The 12,863-nt window shown below is 36.7% G+C and overlaps 1 protein-coding gene across 2 annotated transcripts; it reads right to left on the reverse strand.

The window, feature by feature from the left end:
- Positions 1 to 1,060: 1,060 nt before the first annotated feature.
- On the reverse strand, positions 1,061 to 12,861 carry mtfr1l (mitochondrial fission regulator 1-like). Of its 2 annotated transcripts, none has more exons than XM_066671655.1 (8): positions 12,768 to 12,861; positions 10,650 to 10,798; positions 10,437 to 10,544; positions 10,096 to 10,205; positions 9,634 to 9,845; positions 7,787 to 8,147; positions 5,305 to 5,455; positions 1,061 to 4,540 (listed from the first exon to the last, which is right to left on the reverse strand). In XM_066671655.1, the coding sequence occupies exons 2-7, from the start codon at positions 10,662 to 10,664 to the stop codon at positions 5,344 to 5,346; spliced, it is 918 nt and encodes a 305-aa protein (XP_066527752.1). In that variant the 5' UTR covers positions 10,665 to 10,798; positions 12,768 to 12,861; the 3' UTR covers positions 1,061 to 4,540; positions 5,305 to 5,343. The 2 variants fall into 2 exon arrangements, with proteins under 2 accessions (XP_066527752.1, XP_066527763.1); XM_066671666.1 differs by lacking the exon at positions 12,768 to 12,861 and adding an exon at positions 12,585 to 12,754.
- Positions 12,862 to 12,863: the final 2 nt, after the last annotated feature.

Below are 12,863 nucleotides of genomic sequence, written 5' to 3' on the forward strand. Positions count from 1 at the left end.
ATTAAAGTAGCATGACAGTTTTTTATGCCATGCCATCTGAGGGCTCAAAGGTCCATCCACTTCAACCGTGCTGTTCTACAAAGACAAAGACAGATTACCTCAGTCTTTTTAAAAGTTTATGTACAGTAAATGTTGAATTTTTTTCAGGTCTTAAAAACACAACACTGGAATTAAATGTGAAGTAAACAAGTATTTCTTAAAATAAGTAAATAGCTGCACAACAAGCACAAACCAAGTGGAACTCTACAACAATTCAAGCCATAGGTGGATCCACAATGTTACCAGGACTTAAAGCAGTAAATCAATACCAGCTTGAGTTCACTTCATTAGGTCTCAGAGAGAGGGGAGAGAGAGACACAAACACTCTAAAAACCAGTAAAAGGAGGCAGCTACAGGCCATTGTGTTGAAAAAAGGCCAGATTATAAATGGTTCCTATGACTTAGGAGTTCCACCAATTCTTAACATTTCCGTATTCTATTGTTCACATCTTTCATGGCTGATATAAAATAAACTTGTTGACAGTGGTGGTAAGAAACAGAAATCTGAAGTGTATAATGCCTCTAAGAGAGTGTTTACAACATATATTTCAATAAGATGTTGGCCATATACTTAAAAGAAAATAATAAATCCTAAAATAAAAATAAAATATAAATGAGGACTTAACAAGGCTAAATATAGTTCACAAAGGAAACCTGCTTTTTTAAATATACTATGAATTTATCATTATGAATATTACACATAAATCTTAATAGATATGTATAGGTTCACTACTAGTTAAAGGGCTATTTTTGTAGTACACGTTATGATGCTTGGTTCCTGTCACTAATACTGTAAAACGTCTCTTCAATAAACCCCTGAATATTTTGTTTAGAGTTTAACCATTGAATTAAGCAGACATTTTGAAAGAAAATCCCCTGAAATGTTTTAAAGCCACTTAAACTCTCACATTTAAGAAATGTCCTAAAATCAAATCTTTAATTTAAGGCTTAAGGTTTTACATTTAAATGTATTTTTCACAGTAGTATAAGCATAACACAAAAACCACATAATCAGAAACACACACACACACACAAATCCCTCGGAAAAAATGTACTGGAAGGCAGCATACTTATGGGCTTCTATGCTGTTGCTGCCCCTTTGTGGTTAGCGGGGCTCATTACACATCCGCTGAAAATTAATTATTCAAGTTAGCATCAAAATAACTATTTAAAACAGGTCAGCTGAATCTTATTTCAAACATTACCATTTTTATTTCTCTGCAAATGCACAGTATACAGGCAGGTATAGCATAGTCCTTTTGGGGAAAAAAACATACACATCACACCTTCCTCTGCATTAAAACTATCAACCAATATTCAATATCTTTTAATTAAAAAAAAAAAAAAAAAGAGCACAGATATTTGTTTACACTGAGTTAATAGCTCATTTTTTCTAAGATTTGTCTATTTCTTAATGATTTCCTAATGGTTTGATTCTGTTACATTTGGCTCGTGGTATAGTGACACAAAATTCTTTACTGCTTTGTTCTGCTCCTCTTTTTAGAAATGTCTACAAAGGCAATGCAGACACATCGGGAGTTCAATATAAGTACATGTAATAAATACACTGTTTCAAAAAATTTCTGTAGATGCACACACATCTTATCTAAACCCCATAGAACAGCACTGGCACATAGAATGGGTCACTCTGGAGCAGCTGCATATGAGCATCAAGCAGATATTTATTCCAGATATATACCACTATTTTATCATCATGAAAATGTACACATCACTGTCCAATGAAAAATGTGCATCTCCAATTTTGTGGATTTTAGTACATCATTAACTACACCATGTGAACACAGCAGCCGTCCTTCACATTGTGTGAACATTTTATGATGATTGGCCAAACTTAGAGGACACATGTAGGTTTATTGTTGGTATTGGACGGTAAACATACATTACCACACATACAATATATTTGTGTTCTATCATCACTCTGCAAAGAAAGCAGTCTGTGGATCTCTAAAGCGACTGTATTTAGAATAAATCCAATCTGGGGTTTTCTCTAAAAATTTTAGCACAAAGATGGCTGTCAGTTCTAGAATGAACTTCAAAAAGAATACTCAGTCATTTATGATTATCGTAATAATAATAGGCTTATGGGTAACCAGGTCATGAACTACTGTTTATATCTAAGTGTAATAATTAAATTTTTATCAAATTTGTTGAGTATACTATAAAACCTTTTATCTTCTTACCCTATACCTCCCATCAAAAGAATGAAAGGGTAGATGTAAAACATCTCATGGGCTTGGCTTGTAATTCACTCATTCCTATTTAGCAATGTTGAAAATTCTCCACAAGGGGGTTCCATTATCTGTGAAACAGACTTTGGTGATGCTCACAATCATTAAGCTCCTTGTTATGGCAACAGTGTATTTGCTTCAATTTTAGAAATGTGAAAAATGCCAGGCTTTTATTTTGCATTGATTACTGAAGGGGTTCAGGAAGTATGTGAGAAATACAGCTCAAAGAAGTTGCTGAAGATTAATTTAGCTCTGGATAGAATAGTACACGCTGGTGTCACTGTGTGGAATATTTAATACAAAAAAAAAAAAAAATTAGAGGCCAGTTCGATTATTCGATGAAATTAGCCACATTAGCATATTTTCAAAACTCACTGCAACTAGCAGCTTTACTCTAATACAAACAACAAACTGCCCCAATTAGTATGTTACACCAAAAGTGCTATAACGTCTAACAGTCTATACATTTCCCATGCTTAGTAAACTCTGAGCTAGTCCTTGAACAGCCTTGGCTATCATAGAAGTTGCTTTTAAGATGCATTCACTCAAGCAAACTTTGCTTACAGCCAAATCAATAAATAAAGCCTGACTGGACCCATAGCACAAGGCTTTGATAGAGGCAAGAGGCTGTGTAAGGCGACTAGAGAAACACAAGGTAACAAATCAGTGATTGATGCATTCACACTTTAGTTCAGTTCTCAAGTCAGACATGCATGACAAAAATACATCCTTTCAGACTGCGTAGGGTCATCATCATCAATATAAATATACCATATCTACACACTCAAAAAAAAAAAAAATAAAATAAATAAAAACCTCCCCTCACTTCTCTATAAACAAACCCACAGCAAAAAAATATGAAAACTAGCAGCTAGTTTATATTGTGTTTTCTGAATGTTGTTATTGGTTATCCTGTGGCTCAGATGAAATACATCAGCTGAAGCTGCTCAAGAAGAAAACTTGAGCTACTCAGGTAAAACAAAAGAAGGAACATAACTAAAAAAGTTATACAAATCAATATTATAAACACAGCACTGCAATTGCACACAGACACTAAATGTCATCAAAGGTCTGCTTTTTTGGTTTAGTGAAAAAAAAAACTAACAGGAAAATAAAGGTTAAATATTGAAAATGTGTAAGTCATAAAACAAGATTCAAGTTTGTATTGCAGAGTTTCAAATGGGGCCGGAGGCAGCAGATAGGCTAAAAAGGAAAAAAAAAAAAAAAAAACTAACATTCACAAAATGATTTGTCCACCCAGGCAGCATGGGCTTGGTGTTTGGTCATCGGCGTTGAGAAACATGATGCTAGCTAGAATTTATTCTACCTGCTTAAAAAGTAGATGTGCGTGTTTTGATGTGAAATTTTAGAGAAATTGCAGAGCCAATTATTCACAGAGGTAGTGATGGAAACCAGATGTTCAAAGAAATGAATGTGTCTTAAAGTTGCCCCAGAGAAAGCTTTTCCATGAAACGGTAACAAATCCATTGCCAGATGTCTGACATCACTTAATGATGTTTTAAGAATGTTTTGGCCTATAATGTTTGTATTACCATGCAATACTAGAGAAATAAATTTAAGGTTTTTAAATGTAGAGAGAGCCCACAGAAAGTGTATTTACAGCCATTTTACAAATATCTGTAAAATAGGTTACGTGTAGGTTCACTTATTCATTTTAGGTAGTAAATAAATGGCATGGTCTGGTTATGGACTGGTTCCTGTGACCAAAAGTGTAAAGACATACGATTCTGTAATTTTTTCTACAAAAGTGATTTCACATCACATTCCAAAAGGTGTTGCTTGAACATAAGTAATGTATTATGCAAAAAAAAAGTTTCTCTTTAAAGTTCAGTTAAAATTAAAATCAAGTGAAGCAAGATGCAGTGACCAGTTTCAAACATGAACAAGAAACACTAAAAAGTATTGTGGGTGAAGGGTCTGAAAGATAACATGAAAATATGCTCTGTATAACATTAATCTCACAAATACACACAGCTCTTCACAACACACACCACGGACAAACACATACGTCTGTTCATTCTGCTCTTAGAGGGAGTGTGTTCTGTACAGAAGTGTTTTGGCTGTTAGCAAAACTTTGCAAATAAGCTCATCCGTCCCCTTCAGATGTTGTCACTGCAGCTTGGCATAATAGAGGAAAAAAAAAGGAACTGGGCTGATAGCCTGGGGAAACTGTGCATCACTGCTGATGGGGCGTTATGGAGTCTCCATGGCAACAATCCACAGGCACAAGCCTAACAACAAAAGCAGACAAATTAAGATAAACACCAGGTTTTACAAAGCACCCAAATCCAAAACCAGACGTCCTAATTCAGAGCCTACACATTTTTGGTCCAAGGTTCAGACCCGATAAGCTCAACAACTTTTTTCCCCCCACTAATTCATGAACTTTAGACATGGAGTATCACCTGCGCAGCACCTGCAGGAAAGCAGGGCACTAACAAGATAAAGTCCAGGTAATGACTACAATGAATGTTGTGGGTGGTTGTGTTCACACATACAGCTCCTCCAGGTAAACTACAGAATGTTTCTGGATTACTGCACATGTGTAAAAGGGGCATAAGAGATAAGTGTGAGGCCCTAGAAGAAAAAAAAAAAGTGCGCTGAACTTCTCGCAGCATCTGTTTGTGTGTTTGTGTGAGCGAGTGAATGAGAGTGTGAGTATTAGTAATTTTCATCCATATTTCAGCATAAAAATAACGTAATCTACTTTCTGAAGTCCATTAGAACATCACTAGTCTCTGAAAAATAGGTGAATTATAGGAGGAAGTTGTAACCAAATTTGATAAAATTATTGATTTTCTTTAAAAAAAATTAATGCATTAAATGTTTCCAGATTAATGACATTTTAACGTAGACCGAGCTAATTACAACATCTTATCTAATGTCAAGATAGGAAATCTTACCACTAGTTCTCAAAAAATGTCAAAAATCTATTTGGTCCAAGTTTTGTTTAAAATCTACAGAAGTGCCAACTGTATTCTCTTGGGTTTCTTACGTGGAGAGATGGGTGAGGAGGAGGCAATAGAGAGACATGCTACTTCTTTATACCGATGTCTTCTTCCCTCAGAGTGAATTTCTTCCTCAGAGCTTCAGATATCAGACTGGCAGAGTCTTCTTCTCTTAATGATGTACAGCCACGAGTATATCTGCACAAAAACACACACCGTCATGCAGAGACTCTTGCATGTCAACTGTTACAAATTCCAATTCCATCATCAGGCTTTGGTATGTGGAGTCTTGTGTTTTGTTTGTTTTTTTTTCCTTCCCAAAACTTTACTGAAAATTATCATAACAACATTGAAGAAAAAAAAAACCAATTCCATACACCATTACACTTCCACACCACAGCACCTACCTATTAGGTAGGAAATAATCCATGTAGATTATTTATATCCTTATCCTTATATATAAACTTATGTTTTGACAGGGAGCATATTGTTTTGTACCATTCAGTTACACTAGGTTGTATAGATGAAATCCTGTTGATCATAAAGCACTTTCTCACATCAGCAAGACGACCCATTACCAATAAATCCTGATCAGAATAGAGCCCCCAACAGGCGCTCCCAAAATTAGAACTGAGGTGTCAAGTGATATCAATATATGCAGTGAGCACTTAATTAATTTTTGATATATGGACAGGTCCATAAGCAACGCAGAAATGTACCCCTATTTGTTTGACATTTAATATGGAGAATAGACTTCGATGAATCCATCTTTTTCATTTTCTCAGGGGTGATAAATTATGAATGGATAATCTTAAACTGCCTTTCTGGAAACTGGTTAGAGCTAAGACTGCAATGTGCACAGACTAGTATTTCCTAACACTTCTCATCCAAAATCACCATGTCAAAGTCCATCCAGAGCGTATACATTTTTCTAATTTATTTAATCTACAATTCTGAGCTACAACTGAGTTGGCATAACTCCTTATTTGAAGGAATCGATAAAAATCACGTTGGGGGGATATTTAGTTCTTGTCTTAGCTCGTCGAAAGACATGAGGCGAGGTCCAAGCCATAGCTCTCCTATAGATAACATCCCCCTGTATTCCCATTGTTTGAACCCAGGGTCAGTGATACCCGGAAGAAATTCTAGATTTCCTCATATGGAAGCAAATACTTTCCCAAGTTGGTTGTTCTTAATATATGTTTTAATCTTAGTCCAAGCCGATAAGGTATTTATTATTATCGTGTTCCCCAGTGTATTTCCGCCACCCATCTTTTTCAAATGATAACAAACATTTTAGTGGTATTGGTCTGCATACATATGACTCTATATCTAACCACAAACATTCTGGGTCTTTAGTAAACAACTGTTTATTTAAATGTAAATGAGCTGCCCAGTTGTAGAGCTGTATATTAGGGACCCCTAGTTCACCTGAGTCTACTGAGAGTTGGATTTTCCCCCAAATTATATCTAGGATTCCTGGATAATAAAAGTTGTATTGTCTAACTGTCTATTGTCTCATTTTACCTATACTCACTCTACCTGGCAATGATAGGGGAAGGCGTCCATCATCGCAAGTCATTTTTGATTTTAAGCATGGGGGGGGGGTTGTTGTGCTCAAACAATTTATCTAAACAGGGTGATATCCAAATGGCAAGATATGATAGACCAGCAGGACTCCAATTGGACGGTAATGTATTCATTGCTACAGATTTGGAGAAAAAAATCCTGTTTTCCTGAAAAGGTTCCAAAATTTGTAATTAATTCAATCAGTCGCAGTAAAGAAGTGTTTGGCTTATTAATAAATCATCGGCATAAAGTGATAAGCAATAAATATTAGAATAAAAAAAATAAAAAAAAAATAAAAAAAAGCACCATAAATATTAGAATCAGATCTAATTGCTTCAGCTAAAGGTTGCTTGGTGCCTCTACCCATGTTAATTGGGTCAGTATACTGACCATTTGATATAAATGTGAGCAACAGGGTTCTTGTATATTATCTGGAGCCATCTTATAAATCATTCCCCAAACCCATAATGATGCAGTAAATTAAACATGTATCCCCACTCCACCCGGTCGATAGCTTTTTCTGCATCCAGCCCGAGCAGAACAATGTCTTCTTTAACACATTGGGCATGATGTATAATATTGAGTATGTGTCTAACATCATTAAAGGAATGTCATCCTGTAATAAACCCAGTTTGATCTCGGTGAATAATGGTGGGCAGTACAATTTTTAGCATCGAGTGAAATCAAGGTGATAAGTCTACATGAAGCTGGGTCTTCTGGATTTTTATGCTTTTTCAAAATGAGTGTTATGTTAGATGATCTTAGAGTAGGCGGAAGGATTAGTCTTGTGTTTCTAACAAAAGGTTTTGTTATTAGCTGCAGTACAACACTTTCAGTTTTGCTTGGGTTTTCTGTCAGTTTTAAGTCTGATGTCAGTATTAAAGAAAAAAGTGTCAGGCAAAGAATTCCCAGTCTCTTACAAGCCAAAAACTTTTATACAAATCGTATACATCTGCTCACCTGTCCTTGCACATCTTCATGCGGTTCATGTCCTTCAGAATGTCCTTGACATCTGCAAAGCTTGTGGACTTGGACAGAGACACAGTATCTTCCTCTGCCTCTCGGAAATCCATAGTTGGGTGATCAAGATCAAATGTCGCAGATGCCGTCATAGAGACCGGTGGCATTGGGTCAGGAGCCAGCTCAGACACCTCCGCTTCCTCCTCTTCGTCTTCTTCTACCTCATCTTCCTCAGTGACGTCACTGATGACAAAGGAGGCAGAGGCTGCCGGCTGGCACATTGCAGTTTCAAATGGAGTCATGGAGAAACCCATACTGGTGTCATCAGGAGAGAGCAGGTCAGGGGTGATGGGGTTTGAATCTGGAACACAAAAACAGCATTCATAACAGGCTTTATTGGATGGAGATCATTGCTGATCAATCTTTACATCATAATATAAACAGCAAGGCCAGCCAAAAGGTCACCTCTGCCTATAAGGCGTTGGATTCATTTAGGAACTTCACCCTATTGAATTAATAAGTGTACTTCTTTATAACCTTTAGGCAAACCAAAATACATAAATGCTTCCAAGCCAAATCTATTCTGAACAGTCACAGAAAAAGGAAAATGCAAAGAGCTCATACAAGAACTGTTTAAATTGCATGCTGAAAGAAAGTTATTTATACACATTATTGCGAGTGATGAACATGATACAGAATTTTAAAAGCACTATTTTTAACATTGGTGAGGGAGACCAAATCTTAGTGGCATTATTTATAATTGCACTAAAATAATTAACCAAGGAACCTTATAACAACAAATGAACAACAAAACATTGAGGTAAACTGCATCTATTACATAAGCAACCAAAGCTTTTCCCAAAAAAACTTGTAGCTCCGGTAAGCCTCCTGCCATGCAGTGCCATTCAAAGGCCACCATTGCATAACACACTTATATACTCCCCATTTGGAAAGAGCAGGAAGGAGGGTTGCTGTAAATAGCATTCACAGCAGGTTTAGACTTCTGGATTTCTAATGTCTGTAAAAGATTAGGGTAAACTGTAAAGGTGCAAACTGATATCCAACTTCTATCTGACCTACACAGACATTGTTTCATTGGCAGCTAGTTAACATGGCAAATATTCTTCAGGCCTAAAGCAAACAAAAAGTACCAAAGCCTCACGAACACAATTGAAAATCTTGAGTGTGTTCCTCCTGAGAAAAAAGTCTTTATTATTTTTAGTCTCTCTTCTCAAAGATTCGCATGACATATCTTTCTGTTACCTCCCCTCTCATAGACCACCTTCCCCTTTCACACCTGTACTGGACTGTTTCAATAAATGGCCTTTTGTTGCAGAGAAGCTCTAAATCGTTGTTCCATTCACCAGAGACAACTGCCCCATTGTCTTGTCCCATCATTTCTCTATTTGTATTGAAATGACCATTCATCGCCCATCCACAAGGTGAAACAATCTACCCCCTTGCATCTCCACTGATATTATCATCTTCATCATTATTGGGCTGTAGGGTTTGCGTCAACGCATTGCCTATGACGTAGCATCAATGCAGAAGTATAAATGCATGCCTAATCTCTAGTCTCATGACTCTTCCTGCAAAACTGCTAATACTGCCCCCCTCCTATGGCAAGTAATATCAATGTTTCTGAACATTTCCATGTCCTGAGCTTGACTGTTTGGAGGATGCTGAGCAAGTTAAAAATGTATATTACAAAATTGTCTATTTGTGAAGAAGTTTCACATTATGGTCGCTGTGTTACTGATGATACTATACTATTTAAAAGCAGAATTACACATTTAATTGCAGATGTGCATAATCAAATGCAAGCTTTTTAATGCCTTTTTTAATACCTGATTCACCAGCCACAATCTTGGCAATCTGGGCACGCAGTCGGCTGAGCTCATCTTGTAGGGCAGTGGTGCGGTTCAGTGCTGTCACGCCTGGCTTCCTCAGACCCTCCATTCGTTTGCCCTCGCGCCTGAAGTTTGGCACTGAGGAGTTCCTGTGGAGCACCAACAAGGGAGTCGGCCTCCACTCTTGCCTGAAGGGACGCGTGTCACTCCTGAACAGAGGGAGAAAGAACAATGAATATATTTTATATACAATTCTCACCTGTTTGTTTTTTTTTTATAAGTAAGCAACATATCAGTATAAATTCTCTTTATAATTCACATTTCTCAACCAACATCATTATGACTTTGTTGACAGTTGGGTGTAAAACATTTTTTACAAAGAGACAATGAAAACAATGTTCAACCATGTATTAGTATAGTTTATGAATAAATCAAACTGCGAGGACACAGCAGACACACCTCACTCTTGCATAGGTCTCCTCCTCATCGGCTGCTATCCAGGCTATGTCAGCAAGTGTAGGCACCATGGGCCCATCCATGTGCCGCAGCTGAGGAAGACCTGGCAGCTCCTGACCAATGAAGAAAATTTCCATTAAACATAAAATATAAAAATAAAATAAAAAATACAATGGCCTCAAAGTAAGAACAGCTACACAAAGTCTTATTACATTGGTCTCAAATTGAGGTAAAGCAAATGAAGCATCAAATATAATTTATTAATCGTGCAATTGTAGTGGGAATCCAAGCTGAATCAAATTGCCATGTGTCTAAATTTCCCAAATCTATGGAGGTGTGTCTACCTGGAAGCATGCTCTAGGACAAGGCTTGAGTGGCAGTGTGGAACCAATTCGTCTCACCACACTGCGGGTGGCCCCATGGGGTTTATTCTGCCAAATGGGAATTACTGCCTAAAAAACACATATTACAAATATAGGCCATTATATTCAGCATTATTAAATCAGCATTAGAGAAGACCACAAATAAACAGCACAGCAAATAGTGAAGAACCTTACCGCTTCAGTTTCCATTTTATTGCATGCAGTTCAGGATGATGCTGCAGCCTGTATTGCTTAAAGCTTATTACTGCAGGACACAGGACATGATGCTGGGTGAGAAGGGGAACAGGGATTCTTCAGTCTACAGAAGTAAGATCACCAAACATCTACATAGCAGAGAAGAGGGGGAGTCAGCCATAATTCTTACATTTTTCTGGAGGGTACAAATCTCTTATAACACCCTATAAAATGCTATTGGGCAAGAAAGAATTTGGAAAAATGTGTTTAGGCCAAAAGCTTCACTGAGCTGCAGAAAAGAAATGAAATGTTTGATGAGACAGTTAAAAATATGTTTATGGGGATTTCACAGAAATTAAAAGCTTCAGACATCTGTTTCGTATTATCACCACTGTGGTAAATGTTAAAAACAGGAATATTGCAAACTTGGACTAAATAAGCTTACCAGTCATGTAAAAGCCTCCCTTAATTACACCCTCCGGTACAAATCTAGTGTTTGTTTATTTATTTACTACGTCCATTAGCCTAGGTGCTTTTTCATACTCTAGAAAATGTATCAAGAGTAAAATAAGCAATCAACACCATGGCAGAGCATTTTTTTTCTTGTATTGTTCTGCACCAATGATTCAAACAGGCAAGTTCAGACAGCAAAGATTTCTTAAGTTATACCACTAAGGAACTAATCCAGTCAACTTGTTTGGCAGGACTCCTGAGCTGCAGGCAAGTGGTGGAGTTCTAAGTGGAGATTGTAGCAAGGACTAATTGCATCTTCATAGATCTGCGTGGTCACATAATTAAAGTGAAGAGTACCATTTATTCAATTTTTTCCCAAATATGTAAGGTTGATTAACAAAGTTTTTGGAGGTCTGCTTTCTCATATGGAGGATGACTTAGCCTCTTCCCTGTTAACCTCTTTTCCATTGCAACACATTCATGGGGTTCAAATTAGGGCTGTACCATATCATATCATGTGCAATTATATTGCAAAATGTTTTTAAACAATTAAAAAAAAATCAATATTGTGGCTTGTTTATGTAGTGATGTCATGCAATTACAAGTAATATGGCATACATTCATTACACAAGTCATTTAGGCACAATGACAGGTAAGGTGGAAATTTGCTCTGCGTTCAAATATTTCCTCCAATAGATAAATGACTTCAGTCATGTGGAGGTGGTTTGGATATAAAATCTCAATATTATAAATATTTTTTATACAATGTCAAAATCTTGGTAAGTTATGGTTGCTTAAAAAATAAGCAAATGTTTACACATTTGTTGTTTCTTCTGAATGTTTGAAATGTTAGATTTGTACTAAAATAAAATAACTTAAGTAAATAACTTAAATAATTTTTTTAAATTAATATAACATTTTGTTGCAATAGTGTGTTCTTGAAATGAATAAAATTACATTCAGTGTTTTGTCATATAACCAAGAACATCGTTATCATCAATATACCCTGAAATATCGTGATATTATTTTACGGCCATATCACACACACTAAGTTCAAAAGATGCTGTTATAAGAGGAAAGCAGTAGCTACAGTATTTAGAAATCAGAACCAATAACCACTCAGAACGCCTGCTTCCATCAGTGTTAAGCAAAGTGTTGCCAGTTTTCATGTGTTGTGTTTCATTGTTAAACATGCAAGATTATGTTCGCTAGATATATATATATGTTCAATTATGTTAGTGCAACAGCTAACATACACTCTAAAGCAACTGCAGTTAAAAGTGTAATTCGCTAAGAACAATGTGTGCCTTTCTATCCACTCGTATCTAAGCAACCGCTAAACAGTCCGCTAAAGTTAATCTCTGTATGTTTTAACAGTGTGTGGATAAAATTGTTTTAAACGATGGGATTTATTATTTAAAGATGTTACGATTGAAAGTCCTCTCCTCAGTTTAAACGGACTTGTATTAAACAACTAATAACCTTGTATCAATCTGAGCTGACCCCGTTGGTTTGTTAGCTTTAGCTTCAGCACAATTGACGCTAGAGCCCGACTATCCGCTCTAACGTGAAGACCCCTTGGTACCGAGCCCGATCTGACTGGAAACACAGGGTGCCTGGACTGCGGACCAACGGCATTAAAAACAAGCAGATTTTCTTCTTAACCTGCACAGGTGTTTCTTTCCTTCTTGTTCAGATGCGATGCAGAGAACACCTCCAGATGCAGCATTAGCCTGTTAGCCAGCGAAAGAGTGCCCTGAT

The sequence above is a fragment of the Hoplias malabaricus genome, chromosome 1 (assembly GCF_029633855.1).
Source record: "Hoplias malabaricus isolate fHopMal1 chromosome 1, fHopMal1.hap1, whole genome shotgun sequence".
Lineage (NCBI taxonomy): Eukaryota > Metazoa > Chordata > Actinopteri > Characiformes > Erythrinidae > Hoplias > Hoplias malabaricus.

Coding starts and splice junctions, on each gene's coding strand:
- mtfr1l (XM_066671655.1), bottom strand. Junction 10,206..10,436: donor GTCCTAGAGCATGCTTCCAG/GTAGACACACCT, acceptor TTCATTGGTCAG/GAGCTGCCAGGTCTTCCTCA. Junction 8,148..9,633: donor GATTGTGGCTGGTGAATCAG/GTATTAAAAAAG, acceptor TTTGTGTTCCAG/ATTCAAACCCCATCACCCCT.